This window comes from Sciurus carolinensis, chromosome 7 (genome assembly GCF_902686445.1).
Source record: "Sciurus carolinensis chromosome 7, mSciCar1.2, whole genome shotgun sequence".
Lineage (NCBI taxonomy): Eukaryota > Metazoa > Chordata > Mammalia > Rodentia > Sciuridae > Sciurus > Sciurus carolinensis.
The window spans coordinates 101,934,446-101,952,736 of NC_062219.1; the positions used below are offsets into that span (position 1 = coordinate 101,934,446).

Genomic DNA, 18,291 nt, shown 5'->3' on the forward strand with positions numbered 1-18,291 from the left:
TAACACCCTCTCAAAATCTGAAAGGAAAAGTAAAATTGGAACAAAATGCAGAGATAGTTACACCAAACAATCCAAGCTAATTGGGAAGAGCTCATGAATAGGATACAAAAAATGCATGGACATTTTTAGTACAAAGTATTTTTCACTATGTTATTTTATTTTAGAATTGTAATTCTCAATCTCTTCCAATTGGATATTCTTTGAATACACAGAAGCATTCCAAGACCAGAATTAATATGGCTTTATCAAGCCACCATGCTTCAGCCATGCACACCAAGACTGTGCTTAAAAGATCCACATCAACTTTCTTGTTTTCATAACTATTCTATAATTACTCTTTTTATTTTCTCTGCAACTTTTCTATAAGGCTAAAGTTATTTCAAAATAAATATTGAACCACTAAATAACAATTTCAACTATGGTGGGCAGTTTAACAAGTGATAACATGTGTATATGTTGTGCATGTGAAGCAAGAAGGAAAACCATGGATTAGACACAAATAGGCCAAGTTAATTTTATACACCCATTCCACAATATTCAAATGCTATTGTTGATATACTCAAGATAAATAGAAACTACCTCTGATTAGGATTTCTCTGTCCAGCTTTCTCTGTTCCCTCACTCTAACTACTTTTTTTTTCTAAAGCATTTAGCACAACCTAATATTTTGTTATATTCTTCTGTTTATTTCTTCTGTTCTCATTTTATCCCTTCCAAATAACAAATTAACCATGGTGAGCTGTCTTTATTCACATGGAATACAAGAACCAAGGACAAAGGATATGTTCAATGAAGAACCATTAAATATGCAAGTGAATGAGAGGTTACTTAAGCCTATTCTAATGTTGAATGGCTTGAAAAATTGGGGAAAATCTTGCATTTTTAATGATGTGATTGCATATATATCATTGCAATTGGCTGATGAATATTTGCAAAGTTTCGGAAGTTTGCAGTTAAAATCAGTTCATATACCTACAGTCACACTGTTCACAAAGGATTCAATGAAAATATTATATGTTGTTGAGAACTATTCCAGCAAAGCTACCCACAAGTGCCTTACAGAATACTCTTTGAAATAAAATAGTAGCATTGAAAACTTCAGGATCATTGGCAATTTACTACTTTATAGATAATATGTTTTCATAGATACCAGACAAATCCTATTATTTTATCCTCTTCCACTTGACTCAAGAAAAACACAAAATTTTCATAATCTCATGTTTTTAGAATAAATAAGACAATATTAAAATACACTTTAAAGAGAAAAAGATTATCCAAACCATTATCATTCTAGCACAAATCATTTTGATATTTTAATATTTTAAAAAATTTCTTCCCCAGTACTTATTTTAGACAGGTACAATCAAGGTAAATTTGAGGAAATAAAATTGCATAACCTACTTTATCACCTAATATTATAAGGTTAATTAACATTTTCTATTGAATTATATAATCACAAAAATTACCAAGCTGTCAAGTTCACACACCAGCATATTCTTATAGTTTCCCTGATTATTATATATTAGGCTGTTTTACTTTCTCCTAATCATTTTATTGCATGGCACTTTTCTTCTTTTGTACTATTTCCTTCAGATACATTTCCAAAAGTAGATTATGGAAAGGTGATGAATAGTATTATGACTGTGCATAAAGATTTCCAACCAAATTTTATAGATTTGCCAAACTAGCAGCGAAGTACAATCATGTCAATATTTCTACAACTGCCTCAACATCGTGTGTTACTCATTTTTATCTTGCTAATTTATTACGTGTTAAATAATAGTATCTCACTGGTTTGTCTTGCATTTTCTTTCATGATAAATTTAAACACTTAAATTTTTTTTTTTTTTTACTATCTTAAGATGCATTTGGGAGAAGATGCCAGGATGAGGAATTTGTTCCTGAGAATAGTAAACAATAGGATACCAACTCAAGAGAGTTGAGAATAATGCATTAGAGATAACGGATTGGTAACATTTAGACTCCTAGTATATAATATTATATATATAAAATATATAATATATGTATTGTAGATAATATACATATACATCATTTTCAGTGCTGGGGAAAAAACCCAGGACCTCACACATGCTAAACAAGCACTCTGCCACTGAGCTACACCCCAGACCTCATAATTAAATTTTTAGTCAACCTTAGATTTCAGTTATCTAACTTGAAGCAGAAGAAATAAACATTGATATAGATTTTCAAGACATTCTTATGGACAATGTAACATAATTGTTTTTAAAAAAAAAAAAAGAATAAAAATAATCCTACCCTATTTACAGTTTCTGGACTCTTATCACTTGGTTCCTCTGGAATTTTAACAAGGAATTTAGAAGTGTCAGCCAACTGAATGTGGGTTGGTAGTCTTCTGACAGTGGGGACAAATGTGAAGATCAGAGGTTTAGCTTCAGAATCACCAGAAGAGACCTATGAGATATGTAATAAATTAGACTTTCAGCCTTGTCAAAGTTTTATCTTGACTCTATTTTCTATATACCATATTTATCTCATTTATTTTGATAAATTTCCTTTTGTCCTGTGACCATGTGTATGGCTGTTAAAAAAGCATAAAATACTCATAGTATATCAGAACCTCTTTTATAAGACCCATTCGCCAAAGAAAGCAATGAACCCCAGGAAGATCCTCTTGCAAGGGATGGCAATTACACAGCAGGTGGCAAGCTGATCGGCTGGAACTTTACAGGGCATCTCTATCTCAGTAAGGGCATCACAAATACAGTATTGGGTCAGTTTGAAAATTGACTTTTATCCCCTTAATCCTAGGTTGGCAGGTTCAATTGATTGACTCATGATCAAAAAGCATGCAAGAAAATTCCAACCTTTATCACTTTCAAGAATGTTAAAGTATGGATTTATTGAAAGTTTACCTATCCGCAGCATCTTCTCTGAAGGATACACTTTCTTTTTCACTTATTCTTAATTTATTAAAAATAATTTTATTAAATTTGGCTGTATGGCAGGCCCTCAGGAGCAGGGAATACAAGGCTGACTATAAAACTGCACATTACTCATTAAAAAAATAAATTAAAAGGTAGGCCCTGAATACTAAGGAAGCAGTGATGAAGGGTTCCTGCCCAATATAGGAAGTCATGAAAGACAATACCTGAGAAGTAAACCTCAGTGAAAGGAAGCTAAGGGTACCCCAGGCTGGGAAAAGCTAATAAGTGAACCATTAAAGCAAGACTGATTGAGAAGTGACATAGTCATAATAGATGTTTACATAGATGAATCTGGTGTAAAATCACAAATCTAGAGACAAAGACAAAAAGCCAAAAGTCATAATCTAAGGACAAAATGGGAAGGGAATCAAAGGAAATGACAACGTAGACTTTTTTTTTTTTTTTTTTTCAATTTGAATGTGAAGTAAAGACAGAGACTGAGTAGTTAGAGAGGGAAACAAGTCAATGAGGTGCTTCTGTAGGTCTATTGTGGAGTAAGTTTGAATGTATCCATAGACTGAAGGAAAGACTAGCAGAGAAGGAAAGGGGAGCGAGATCCTGTAGGAAGCAGGAAAAGAAGCTAAGGAAACAAACCAAAGAACAGGATCTCCTTTGAAACAAGAGAAAGTGAACTAAGTTGTATAAAAGCTCATGAATGTAGTGCGGTGGGGGAAATAGGAAGAGAGGAAGGTGGATGGGAATCAGTTTTGATATAACTAATTTTCATGATAAAGTCAGCCCCACATAGTCAGAACAGCACTCCCCTATGCCGCCTCCATGCCTTCATCAGAAGATACATGCCTTGGACCCCTCGGACTGTATGTGCATATGGGCAGGCCCTTTAAACTATTTCATGTCAGCGCCCATGAGAAGCCCAGGGCTCTGGGTCATCCCTCACTTCCTAAGTGCTTTGCCCATCCCTGATTTTGTTCCCATCTTGCACTCTGCTCCAACTCTTGAAACTACCTCACTATGCACTTTCTGGTATTTCTGTCAGTCATTATAAAACCCTCCATGTCCTTAACTTCCCTATATTTCCTTTACCTTCTCATTCTAACAAAAATATGTTTCTCTCTGAAGATCTATCTCCCATGAAGCTCTCACAGTAGTGTTTTTTTCTCACACTTCTGTACCACTGGGCCTACCTAGATGGAGGATAAATATCCTCCTTGTTCCTTTTTTTTTTTTTTTTTTCCCCTTCCAGACTATTCTTCCTCTCTCTTACCTAAACACTTCTAGCTTTGAACATCATGTCATCAGTCTGTTCTATCCATACATCGCCCAGTAGTAGTCATCTGCCCTCCCTGACCTTGAACCCTTCTTTCCTGGTTCAATGCCACTCTCTCCAAAACTAGGCTTTTTTAAATCCTCAATATAATGTTCCAAAGGGCAATTTTCTAATTTGTGTTTCTTTGACCTTTATTCTTCCTTGCTTCTCATAGCTCTAGCCTAGATCAATAGCTGCATATCCTTCATAATGTCAGTTATGTTATTCTCCAACCATACTTCCTATTTTTCCAAACCACTCCCTCTAGTACTCCAACATCTACTTGATTTTCCAACATCATGTTTTCCTACAATATCTTTCTAACCAGTCTCAAAAAAAAAAAAAAAAGTACATTGACCAATTGACAACAATTAATCCCTCAGGTACCCTCAAATACCCTCTCTTACAACATCATCCCATTAAATCATAATCCTTACTAAATTAAAGCTCCTACCTACTCTATTTCTTGTCAGGAGATACACATAGCTAAGGGAAAAGCATATAATTATCCTTACTGATCTCACTTCAGATTTATAACAGAGTCTCAAACAGCCTCCTCAATGCTGTTCCACAATCATACTATACTTTCGTAGCCCATTCACTCTTCCACTGGCCTAGAAAGCTCTTTCACACCTTTTCCCCTTTCCTCAAACCCCTAATATCTTCCCCATTCTCACTCAAAGATCCAGTACCACACCTACTGATCTATATGAATCTCCGCCCTTTTCCATGGTCTTCAGTCTTGCTACTATTCTCTCACTCAAGTTAACTTTCATTTGAACACATGGCCACCTATTCACTTTTGTTTATTCCACAAAGTTTATTAAATGCCTGCTAAATCCTGAGCACTTTTCCAGTTATAGTTGAACAAAAATCTCCAACCTCATGGAGTTTACTTTCTCATAGAGGAAGGCAGCCAGTAAACAAATACATACACAAAATATATAGTAAAATAGAGTATTTTCATATGTGCCACGAAAACTTACCATAAGATTATTGACATAACCCATGGGAGACAAAATGGTGGCTTATACTTGGATTTTGCAATGATAGTGGTAAAAAGTGTTTGAGTCTAGCCATAATTTAAAGGAAAAACAGAGTTGGAAGTGACACATGAGAGATGGACAAAAGATGAATATAAAATGTTTTACCTGAATAACTGCAGGAAATGAGACGTTATCCATCAAAACTTGTTTGAGAATTATGATCAAGATCACATTTGATATTCCCAATATACATTTAAGTAGGAAATGTAGGTAGGAAAGTGAAATTTATAGGAAACCCCATGCTGGAGGTAAAATCATTAGTGTTATTAACTATAGATGGTATTTAAAATCAGGAGACTAGATGAGGCCAGCAAGGGTATAAATTACAAAAGGGAAATGATGTTCATGGTTTAGCCTCATAGACTCTACCATTATATGCTCCAGCAGATGAGAAAGAACTAGTAAAGATGGCATGCACATTTTAAGGATGATGGAAAGTCCTGCAGCATCACAGTCAGCAGTGGGAAAGAGACCTTCACCAAAACAAAGGGATTGACAGACTTCACTGAATACCCAGCCCAAATTAAATCCAGGAATCTGTAGTGAGTTGCTTAGCTGTTGGATAGTCTCTGGAGGGAGGCTGAACGCCTGTGGAAGGAACAAAGAAAGTAAATCATGGCATTTATAGAATTGATATTAGGAGGTGGTTTCAACAGAAGGGCTTTGTGAGTGTAAAGAAATTAAGGATATTGGTGTGAGTTGAGAAAATTATCAACTGTGGAGTTCAGTTTGAATCAATAAGGAAGGAGGACCCCAAGTTCAAAGAACTAGAGAACTCTGACCCAGAAAATAGACCTGATAGTGTGGTGACTGTTTGAGAGAATGCTCTGGGGTTATAACATGGTAGATGAGGATTTAATAATTAGAGGAATGGTGATTCTGGATGATTATAGGGTCTAAGTTTCAGTCCTGAGAAGACTATGGGAGAGGAAGGGCACTGAGCTTCTTGAAGGCCAAGGAACTGTGAGGCAAGAAGTTTGACAAGGCCATCTTTGTGCAAAGAAAAGCTGCACTGGGTGATAGCAAGAGTGGGTTGGAGATACACTGACAGACTGATGGCACAGCAGCACAATCTTGAGTAAGTATGACACTTGGGTCAGAAGTGTCCCCAAATCAGGATACATGGGACACTAGATTATTCATTAGAGATATTCCTCAGGAGCATGAAATCAAACAAGGAGAACTGAATATCCTTCTAGTAGTTTTCTCCCAAGTTCTAGAAAGGCCAAGTGAAATAACTCTGGACCACTGGTTATATGGTATAACTTTCTGCTAACTAGAACACCTTTGCCTTGTAGAAACAATGCATATACCTTAAAGTGTATAAAACACACAGAGAATGCATATTCCTTAAAGTGTATAAAACACACAGAGAAACCCTTCTGAACCAACTTTCATTTTTCAACATTCTTTTCTGCCTTTTCTGCCTTTATTGTTATTGTTGTATCTCAATTCCCAGATGGCAGCTTCTCATCAAAAAGCAGTAAATCACTGCTTTCCTTGGTAAAAAGGAACATTAGATCCCTCTTGAAGCATAGGGAGCCCCGTAGACTGATCAGCAATTCACAATACTATGTACTTGTTAGACGTTATTTTCTGGGAAGATTTCTTTACATGACTAATCTTATCAATATCCTGATGGAATGGAGAGTGGTTTGGGTAAATAAATCACCAAGGTTAACTCAAATAACCCATCCTAGAATTTCATTTGAGCATGAAATAAAAGTAAACCTTTGGGAAGAGGAGGTGAAATCATGACCTTGTCCTGAGGTTTTGCAGGTAGACCTCATTGTCCCACATGATGACCAAGTGTCTGTCTTAAATCTATCCAAATGAAACTTAAATAACAATATATGAAAGGCTTCCGTATGAGCTATCCATGGCTACAAAATACATATGACCATCATAAAAAGGAGCATGACCTTCTAAAACATATACAATGATGAAAATTTACTTCTCCAAATGGCTTACATAATCATAGAATTTAAAATACATATAGAGTTCCACAATTGATACATCACAAACTGTACACTTTTTAAAGGTTGATGACTATAATTTGAGTGAATAAGATAGAAATGAAATACGAATGGAAACTGATGCTTCGAAGAATAAGGCGTGCTTTTATCACAATACCTTCAAAGAAATTTCTAAACATAACCACATGCTGAGGATGAAGGCAACTGAATGGAAGCAAAATTATTTCCTTCTACCTTATTGTTATATTTTCATACAGAAACAACCATGTCCTATGTATAATTTCTGGGCCAGTATAGAAAAATGATTTCCTACTTTAGTTGAACCAATATATGATGTCATTTCAGAAAACATAAAAATAGAAAATATAATAGAACTAAAGATTTATTTATCTTCCCGAATTAAAAGATCAGGGATAAATTCTCATTCGCACATATATCCTTAGAAGAATAATCACAAAAAGTGCAATCATTTGTTATTACTTTAAAGCTAACAGTACAAAATTAGCATGGGGTTCTTTCCAGGACCTTTACCTGGCACCCTCTCATCTTAAACAAAAATCAAATATTCACTTGTAAGTAATTTCAAATGGAAAAAAATTTGAAAGTACATTAACCATGCTATGCAATAATCAGATGAAGAATCACATGTTAGCCAGTAGACTGTTGAATCGCTTGTTCAGGAAAGAAAAAAAAAAATATTTGCTATTTACTGCATACTGTGTGGCCAAGTTCCAATGGAGCCCCAAAATGAATTGCTATGGTGATGAAAAATCATTTTCCTCACAAAGCAGAAACAGATGCAAGTTAATAGCACTGCACTTGTTAATTGGCAATTAACACTTTCAGTTGCCAATGCTGTTTAATCATCTTAGTTCCTATCATGGGGAAACTATTTTAGTATCAGAAACAAGTACTGAAAGGATTAAAATATTTTCCTAAATATGCTTTGAAAAGCTCACTATCTCTAAGACTGACACCTTCTCACCAGACAGCCTTATAATTTGAAAAATTGTTTTCACCAATGCCATCATGCAGGCTAACTGCTCCTTTGCTTGGTCTCGGGCTATAATGCCTCCGTTCCCAAATTTCCCTGAAAGTTCTCATCCTTCCGATATTGTCACCTGCACTCAGACATGGCCACTAGCCCCTTACTGAGAAGAGGCATTACAAGGTATGTTAGCATTAACACGATGCCCAAAGCAGTCCTGACTATTTTCTTTGCCCAATGAGCAGTTTTACCTTCATCAGTTCATCCTTTAACTATAGATAGCATTTCATTTTGATACACAGACAAATCTATCTACACCCGGGTAGCTCTCCCTCACACCCTCTTGCAGCAAACACCAGGATCACAGCGCGCTGCTTTTAAAAGTTATTAAAAACATTAAGCAAAGGCTTCCTTTTACCTGGGGTGTGGTCTGAATGCTCCCTGCTAAGATGCACGAGTTCATTTGGAAGTAATTGTTCCCGCAGTCACTCAGAAGCCCCTGTTCTGGAAGCATTGATTCATCACATAAGGGAGTGAGCAAACCAATGACTGAGGTGGGAAGGAAGCCTGTTACTAAAACAACACACACTCACACACACTCACATAGAAAAAAAGGGAATTCTAAAAAGAGGTAAAGCAGAATCCTCCCTGAATTGAATAATTTTTTTCTTATCCAAAGACTAGATTTATGCTTTGACAATTCTTTAGATTTGGAACTTCATGAGAGGTCATACTGACTGCTGAAATGGGATCAGTAGAAGGGGAAAAAAAATTACCACCTATATGTGTTTGCCCTCTTTTCTTGTCATGCATGTTTCCAATTATATATTCTGTGAAGAAAGAGAGAAGCCAGATTGTGTGGCAATGAGAAGCTGACTGAAGGGCTCTAGCATCTGCCAATCTCAGTGATCACTTGGTCAGACTCACAGAGAACATTTGGAGGTACAGATAGGTGCAAACACTGTGTCTAAATAAGGAACTAGAAAGCACAGTGATATTTCAAAGAATCAATAACTTCAATTATCAGCCCTTGGTGTATAAAGCACAAGCAATGATACAGAGCATCTGTAGTAACTGAAGTTTTACTGTTAACAAAATTAGCTCTAAAATAAACCTTGGAATCAAATAGTTGTCAAAACAAAATTTCATTCCAAAGTTCCTGGAAGACAGTGAGTATCTTGACTGCAGATAAACAAATCTCAAAATTCCACACGTGAAATTGATTGTAGTCATCAGGTTTTAGTATTTCTATTTTCTAAGTATTGATTTTTTTCTCCTAATCTGTTCTATCTATATTGTGCTTTGACAGCGAAAAATGTGATGTCAAAAGGAGTAGGTATAGACCAAAGGCTTTGGGAGGAATTAAGATTACACTTTAGAGAGCTAGACTGTGCCTCTTTTAACGTTTTCACCATTATCAAAGGCCTGGATTAGTGAAAACGTTTTGAAAAAAATAATTTTCAAGCAACTATATTAACAAATGAGAAAAACTTCCAAATAACATAGTACTTCTTGACCTACAAATGACCTAAGTTTCTGAATATAAGTGCTGTGTTATATCACTAAACAAACTATGTGTCTTCTTATAAGTGATGTACATTTATGGATGCCCAAAAGAGAAAATAATGTCCTCCTCTTCTCAAAAACCTTATAATCCTATTGAGAATTAAGAACAAGTATACAGATTGGGCATAGAGGTGTACACCTATAATCCCAGCAGATAGGGAGGATGAGTCAGGAGGTTCACTATTTCAAAGACACCCTCAGCAAAAGCAAGGCACTAAGCAACTCAGTAAGACTCTGTCTTTAAATAAAATGCAAAATAGGGCTGGGGATGTGGCTCAGTGGTTGAGTGCTCCTGAGTTCAATCCTAGTACCTCCCCCATCAAAAAAGAACAGGAATACAAACAGCAGAGATATAAATTGGTGGAGGACAAATGCCCATGGTACAGTTCTCAAACTTCATTGCACACATAAACTGACCTAGGAGCCCTACTGGGAACTTACTAGTGTGAATTCTAATTGAAGAAACCGGGGGTGGTGCCTCAGATGCTGTTTTTGACAAATTCCCAAGTGATGCCCTACAGCTGGTTTGTGACATTTGGAGGAATCTCAGAGGGCAGAGAGATAGCAGCCACCTGGAGTGGGATAACTGGAGAAGGTGGCACTAGGGTAGCACTTAAAAGGATGGGGGAATGGTGACAGATGAAGGCAGGATGGAATAGCACTTCCTCCATTCAAGCAGAGAAAAAAAGCTGCGGTGAAAGTATCTATCGGAATAGCAAGAGCACTAAGTAGCAGGTGTAGTTGTAAAGAACAGGAGCCTGGGGTCAGATCATTCACTGACTGTGGGAGCTCAGACAAGTTACGAACCTCTCAAAGGCTCAGTCCTCATCTATAAAATGTGGATAAGAAAAGTATTTATTTCACAGGGTTCTTGTGAGGATTGCAGTTAGATTCAGCGTGAGAAGCCCATCAGATCAATATTTCACATATGTTACTTTGGTTAGTACTGTTGTTTTTCAATTTGAAAAATAATATGAATGAGAATAAAGACAAATAAGACTAGAAGACTAGGCTAGATCTCAATCATCAAAGATCTTGAATTAAGATGTTTAACTTTACTCAGTGAGGAATAGGGATGGAGTTAGATGATAGATATCTAAGATAGACATATAGGTAAAATAACATAAGTCACAGAAACCATGCTTATCATGAAGTCCTAGTGTGTGACTCCCTGAGGAGAGGCTGCAGTCCAGTTCTTTTTCAAAGGTTCTTTTTTAGTCAGTTTTTTCGCCTGTGACTAAAAGACCCGACTAGAGGAGGAAAAGTTTATTTGAGGGCTCACAGTTACAGAGGTCTTAGTCCATAGAAGGCCAGTTTTATTCCTCAGGGTTCAAGGCGGGGCAGAACATCACAGTGGAAGAGTGTGGTAGAGGGAAGTGGCTCACATGATGAACAGGAAGCAGATACTGACTCCATTTGCCAGATATTAAATAAATACTCCAAAGCCACTCCCCAATTCCCACTTTCTCCAGCCACACTTCTTCCCTCTGCCACACTCTTCCACCATGATGTCCTGCCTCACTTCAAACCCCAAGAAATGGAGCCAGTCTTCTATGGACTAAGACCTCTGAAACCATGAGCCCTCAAATAAACTTTTCCTTCTCTGCAGTTGTGCTGGTCAAGTCATTTAGTCATAGTGCAAAAAAAGTTGACTGAAACAGGTTCTGTTTAAGTGGATTCAAACAACAAAGATGCTTTTCTCCCTGGTATGTCTGCTCTTCCCCCTCTGATCTTTTCTTTCTCTCATTTTCTCCCATGAACATATAGCAATGTTTAGGCAAGCTAGCACAACCAAATTGAGAAGATGAAATACTTCAGGTCTTTCTTTCTGCCCTGCTCAATTTCTTCCTTGAATCCCTTTACCACATGAGAACCAATTAAATTACTCCCTTATTTCAATATTTTTTCTACTTTTCACAATCTTTCTGACAACGTTTTCTTTCATTTCAAAACACAACTAAAATTTTTTGGTGTTATAGACTATTATAATTATAGAAGTTCTAATTTTTACTTAAAATAAAAACAATGTTCACACCTCATTCAGCATAGTGCAGCCCTCTGGTTGGTAACTACATAGAGCCTCAGAGAGCATGTATATATAGGGTAATTTCTTTAGGACCCATTTTCATTTGAGTAAAAAGTGTTGGCACCTGGTGAAACCAACCCTGGTCTTGGATGATGAAGGGAATATAATTTTACTTGGGGCAGGGAGGAGGATAGTGTCTCTGTGCCAATTACAAACACTGTTATATGCAGAGTGTCAACAAGGATATCTTCAAGACCCCAAGAATTTTATAAACCCAGTATCATAATGGTTTCTCTCTCACTACTCTGGTGAATAATCTTCCAAGATAAAATAAAGTGTACTGAAGTTTGCAACAAACAATACAATCCAAAATTCCTTTGAAAGTCTGGCATTATTGATGGTGGAAGTAGGCATCCTTCTCCCTTCTTACTAAACAGATATTACTGTAAGAATTTCAAGTCAAAAAGCTCTTAAGATATTGCTTTTAAAATACATAATATAGAACAAATAATCTCTCTTCCTGACATGGGAAACAAATTTGAGGGAAAAATAGACGACACCATAATAAGATTGTCAAGAAGCATGTGATAGAAGAGATCCAGACTCCAAGGCTATTCATACAGCCATTTGTCTACTCTAAGGCCCCATGTTTGATAACAGAAGGGAACAGAATTCTCATTTATTTATTTGCACATACATCTGTTGAATGTTAGGCAGTATCCTACAGCATGGCTTGTAGTCTCACAAAGGAGACACTGTCACAGTGACACCAGGGGCAAGTGAAGTGAGAGTAGGGTAAAAGGTGATGGAAGCCTTGTGGGGAAGTGGGTCTCAGGCTGTCCCAGAGACATTTCATACTTAGCTTTGGCACTCCTGGTGCTACTTCTGGTGACTAGCATTAAGACACATTCTCTTTCAGGCCTGGGTGGTTTTTCTCTTTTTCCCTTGGGAGATGGGAATCACCAAGAGTTTGGATCCCTGACTCCTGGGTAATGGATGCCTCTAGGGGTCCCAATCAGACTTATCTCAATTCACAGACTCAGATCTGAGTACATAATATTTAAAGCGAATCCCGACATCTCATCAAAAATGAGTGAGATTCCATCATAGCATTAGTTTGGCTTCATCTCGGTTGCACATCTGGATTACTTCTGCCTCAGTTATTACTGCTTGTAGTTTCTATTCTCCTTGGGGAATAACCACCTTATTAAAATCAACATTCCTAACGTTCCTCAGTTAAAGTAAATCAGAAACTCCTAATTAATCTTACACATAAGTATCTCACATAATCAGATAAAAGAAATGGACATGATTAGATATTTGGAAGACATGATCAAACCCTACATAAGGTAGAATTTGAAAGAGGAAAATAGCTATCGATAAGAAACATTTACCCACACAGATGTCATTCACTCTGTCCTTGTGGAATCACTTTCTTAGCTTGGTTTCTGGCACACCATTTCCTCTTGGTCCTCTGCCTACCTGCTGGACAGTTCTGTATGCTTTGTGGCCCTAGATCCTAAGCTTTGAAACAGCCCAGCAATCACTTCTTGTTGTAATCCCATCCAGTTCCTTGGCTCTAAATAGCTTTAAGAAGCCAATAAGTTCCAAGTTTATTTCTCAGCCTAGATGGTTTCCCTAGATAAGGTACTTATACAACTAACATCTTGAGTTGGTTTTCTCATAGACATTTGAAAATCTTCTTGTCTAAATCTGAATTATTTGCATTTCTCCTGAAACTTTTCCATAACCCCCCAAATCATCCCCACTTCAGCTCACAGGTTTATTTCTATCTGAAAACAGGTACTATTTCTAGTTGTTTGGGCAGAAATCATAGGTTTATATTTATTATATGATTTTTATTGAATTCTCTTAAAGCCCCCTATCAATATATCAGTACATCCTGTTGACTCTCCCTTCAAAATGAATCCAAATAAATCAAAATGAATGTATCTTGCTACTAACATCCTAATAACAGGACCTATCATTATCTACCTCCTGAAACACTCCCCTAAGTGGTCTCCCTGCTTCCGCATTTCCTCCTACAGTGGACGCTCTGACAAACCATCCCTATCATCCTCTGCTGGCTGAAAGACTAACTCCCCAGCTGCTGGGAAGGCTGAACTGCTCAGCTGCCAGCCATGCCAGGAGTTCCTCTCAACTGAACCAGACTGGTTCTCAAAAGCCACTCCCCTTCTCAGAAGCACCTGTGAAAAGTCTGGCACCTTCATTCCAGTTTGGAATCACTCTGAAGGGCAATCCCAGGTCAGAGTTCCACATGAGGCCAGTGAACTTTGAGATGACATGCTAGTCCCATTTCTCCCTCTGCTGAATCTTGCCTCCTTCCCATCTCCCATAGGTATTGCTCCTAAGAGCACTCCCTAATAAACACCCTGCCTGTCAATCTCCATCTCAGATCAGCAATAACACATCTTCCACAGGAACACAAGGTAGAATCTTTTAAAACATAAGTCAGGACATGTCACTTCTCTATGCAAAACCTTTCAGTGTCTTCCCTTGTTACCCAGAGTATCAGCCAAAGTCTTTTTGTTTGTCTGTTCTTTTTAGTTATGCATGACAGTAGAATCCATTTTGATATAATTATACAAGCGTGGAATATATTTATTCTAGTTAGGACCCCATCTTGTACACAACGGTGAGATTCACTGTGGTGTATGCACATATGTACATAGGAAACTATGTCAGACTCTTTCCACTAGCCAGAGTCTTTATAATGACCTTCAGTCCAACATGATCTGATTCCTACCACTCTCCCCCATATTCCTCACTTCCAGTCACAATGACCTTTATGCATTCCTAGAACATGCTAATCCCATTTGCTGGCATGTTCTTCTCTGGCTTATTTCTTCATTTCCTCATGTCTCTGCTCAAATGTCATGATGACCATAAAGTATCCCTTACCACTCTATTTAAGTTACAACCCCAATCCCATGTCCTTGCCAACCCTCTCTATATCTCTTAGCACATATTTTCTCCAGAGCACTTACTAATCTCAGATATCTATTCATGATCTGATTTCCTTCACTGATTTTAAGCTTCATGAAGTCAAGGATTTGGTTTTTGTTACTACTATTTTTGTATCACTAAGATTTGTGGCATGTATAGGCACTCAATAAATAATTGTCCAATTAACTTCTTGACTGATAGTAATTTCTTTTTTTGTAGACATTTCTTAAACTAATTTTCTTCCAATGAAAAGAACAAACTTTGAATTGACTATCCAGAAGAAAACAGAACCATCCTAATCTCAAATTTCTCAGTTCAACTAGAACAGTACAACTGTATTCCACAAATCCTTATTAAGAACCAAAGGCATAGGGGTCAAGTAACAGATAAGAAGTAATTGCAATCAGCTCCCACCTTATCACTCTTACATGCAAATGCATCTAGAAAGAGACAGCACCACAGGATGTTAGAAGCAGACAAAATAGGTCTTGGTTTTAGATTTTCCACCTATGATGTTTCAGTGAGTCTTGATTTCTCAGGGCAATTTGTTTATTAAATGGATTCTAGGTCACTATAATTCAGTGTGCTCTCCTTAGAAAACCAGTCTTGCTAGAGGAATAGTGAGAAAATTTTTCTTGGTCAAATTGATGTAGGAATTGGTACATTCCAAATCCTATGTTTAGAGGAGTGTCACAGGAAAGAGACTTTTTAAGATATGCTTAGCCCATAGTTTCCCACATTTATTTAGCAACAGAAGCCATTGCTTGCACGATGGTACCCCATTGTCCCACTCACAGTGTGAACTGCTGAGCTAGACAGTCCATAAAGTCTCCTTTCTGCCATGATATTTAATGAATGCATGAAAAGTAGATAGTTGGAAAGAGAGACATTCTACAACATAACTAAATGAAATTCTATACGTGTTCTGGGTTAGAAGGAGTGCACAGTGAGATAGATATAGATCAGCAAGTTTTCTCTGCATTTTAAACAAGGTGAAGAGAGGTGGTATATATTTCAACTATAAAACCAGTTGTGCCAGCAGTAGTTTGCACACCACAGTCAGCAGCACAGAAATATGAATTGAATACATGAATGATGAATTGATTGGATGATCTTGAAATATATTCAAAGAGAGACAAATAAGGTATGTGGAAAATGGTCTGAAATAAAGCATGTCATTTAATGGAAATGCTCAGAGATTCCATAGTGAATCATTTCTATATGCATCATAAGGGAAACTTAAATTCTGACACACAATATAATTCATGAAATCTTGTTTTTAAGTGAATAGAATGAAGTCAGAATCTTTTGAGGTAGCACCATCATTCTAGAAAAGAACTGATGATACAATATCTACTTTCAATATGACTTTGGTATAATCTTATTTTTTAATTTAAAATAAAAGAGGAAGCAGTAGCATCCTATTTAATATTCCTGATATAGTACCACATGAAGAATGCTTGCAAAAAGTTTTCATTGTACTCCACAAAAAATATTGTATCCATATTACCAGTTTTAATCATGACAAAAACTGTATTAAAAAGAGTTGCTAAAATGGCTCAAACATTTAAAAGTTTAATTGATTATTTTAAGAAACTCTAGCTAGCCTTGGTGGCTTACACCTCTAATCCCAGCAACTCGTGAGGTTCAAGCAGGAGGATCGCAAGTTTGAAGACGGTCTAGGCAATTTAATGCGACCCAAAATTAAAAATGAAAAGGGCTGGAGATGTAGCTCAGTGGTAGAGCTCCCTGTGTTCAATCCCAATTATGGTGAACGGAAAAAAAATAGCTCTAAGCTCTTTATATTCAGGCTCTGGTGACCAAGATGAGTCAAGAATCTCCACAGCTCATGGAGTAGCATGTCATAGAAAAGAACAAAGATCGCCAATGTTTGTCATTTGAGTCACATATCGACTTTCAGAAGCAATCACACCAGAAGGAACAGGCTAAATAGAAGTGCAAAGACATGCTTATCAAGAACAGAACTACTACTTAACACACATTTTGTTCTTGATGCTAATTCATTATTTCTTTTCATTCATTCAGCAAAATTAGTGGAGACAGATGTTAGGGAGCCAATTTTGTCTTTGGCTATTCAGTCTTAATGGAAAGAATAAGAGAGCAATATAGGAGTAGAGTCCAAAACCACTCACGGTGTAGTGGAGTACAAGGGCTTCAGATTCAATACTACTGGTTGACACACTATGACTTTCTGTGCTCATGAGCCCTGTGCCCTAAGGCTGATTCTTAGTCTCTCTGAGCTTCACTTATTAATGACCACAGAATTTATCATAACAAGCTGGGACACTCTTGAGAGTGAAAGGTGAGCACTATTAGTAATCATCCTGGGATAACAGGCATGAAATGAGATTATACCGAGCAAACCAAGAAATAATCAACCACTTATGTGCAATAATGAATAACTCAGTACTGTTGTGAAGGTTGAAACTGCATGATATAATATGCTATATGAGAAGTCTGATACATAAACATGTTCAATACCAGTTATTTGCCCCTTCTCATCATGGAAATTGAGTGCCAGTTACAGATGGGGAGGTATGAGGGACTTATTGTGCTATCTTTTAAAATGTGGGGCAAGTTGATGACTGACATTCAACTTTCTCTGCTTGGAATGCTTTCCTACAACCTTCTCCCTAGTCAATCCCTCTTCACTTCCCTGAGCTCTAAGACATTCAGATTCTGAGGTGAATACTTTGGTTTGAATCATGAAGGTAACAAGTTTCAGACACACAGCAATGTGTGTCAGGCTTCCCTGACTCCACAGGTTAGGTTTGACCTCCTGTGTGTACTCACTCAGAATCTTATGCTTCCACATAGTATTGGCTATCCTAATATTATATGACTAGATAACAAATTCTTTAGCTCCCCTATTGAGATATAAGCACCAGAGTGACAGGAAATTTCTGTTTTGTGCTCTTCTGTACCCCCAGTATAGTGCCTGTTGCATACTTGGGGTTCATTAATACATATGTATTAAATAAATGAATGATTGCACACATTTACACTGATGTTGGGGGCATTTACAGAGGACAAGAGGGATGTCTGTTTCAAGATGTTCAGTGAAAGGGGAACAGGGGAGGATGATAGGGAAAAAGGCAATCATGAACTGAAATCAATCTCCATGTATGTCTGAGTTTGTCAGGATGAACCCAGGTACTATATATAAAGACCAAATTTTTTTGAAAAGTTCAGTGTCAGGATCTATAGTGAAATGAGAATCTACAGTTTTTCACTGTGAAGATACAGGGCATAAAAACAGCAACACACACCAAAAACCAGAGCTTTGGATGTTTTAGGAATGTATGAAATGAACCAGCTTCAAAGGACTCTGTGAAGTCTTGGTGCATGAAGAAAGATTGGAAAAGTGTCTCTGGTCTAGATCATGCCTCTGCCCCTGGCAGCCACTGTCTCTACTCTGGCCACCTCAAACACTTTATCTACTTATCTGGAAAACAGATCTTATCCTAT

General features: G+C 37.2%; 1 protein-coding gene across 14 annotated transcripts in view; it reads right to left on the reverse strand.

Annotated features, from left to right (window-relative positions):
• Mlip (muscular LMNA interacting protein) overlaps window positions 1-18,291 on the reverse strand; it is a 230,014-nt gene that overhangs the window by 121,887 nt on the left and 89,836 nt on the right. For 13 of the 14 annotated variants that reach the window (XM_047558885.1, XM_047558883.1, XM_047558879.1 and 10 more), the window contains exon 2: window positions 2,278-2,433. The exons of the other annotated variant lie outside the window; for it this stretch is intronic. In XM_047558885.1, the coding sequence (XP_047414841.1) occupies window positions 2,278-2,433 (156 nt within the window). The remainder of the gene's footprint in view (window positions 1-2,277; window positions 2,434-18,291) is intronic. 14 annotated transcript variants of the gene reach the window in all.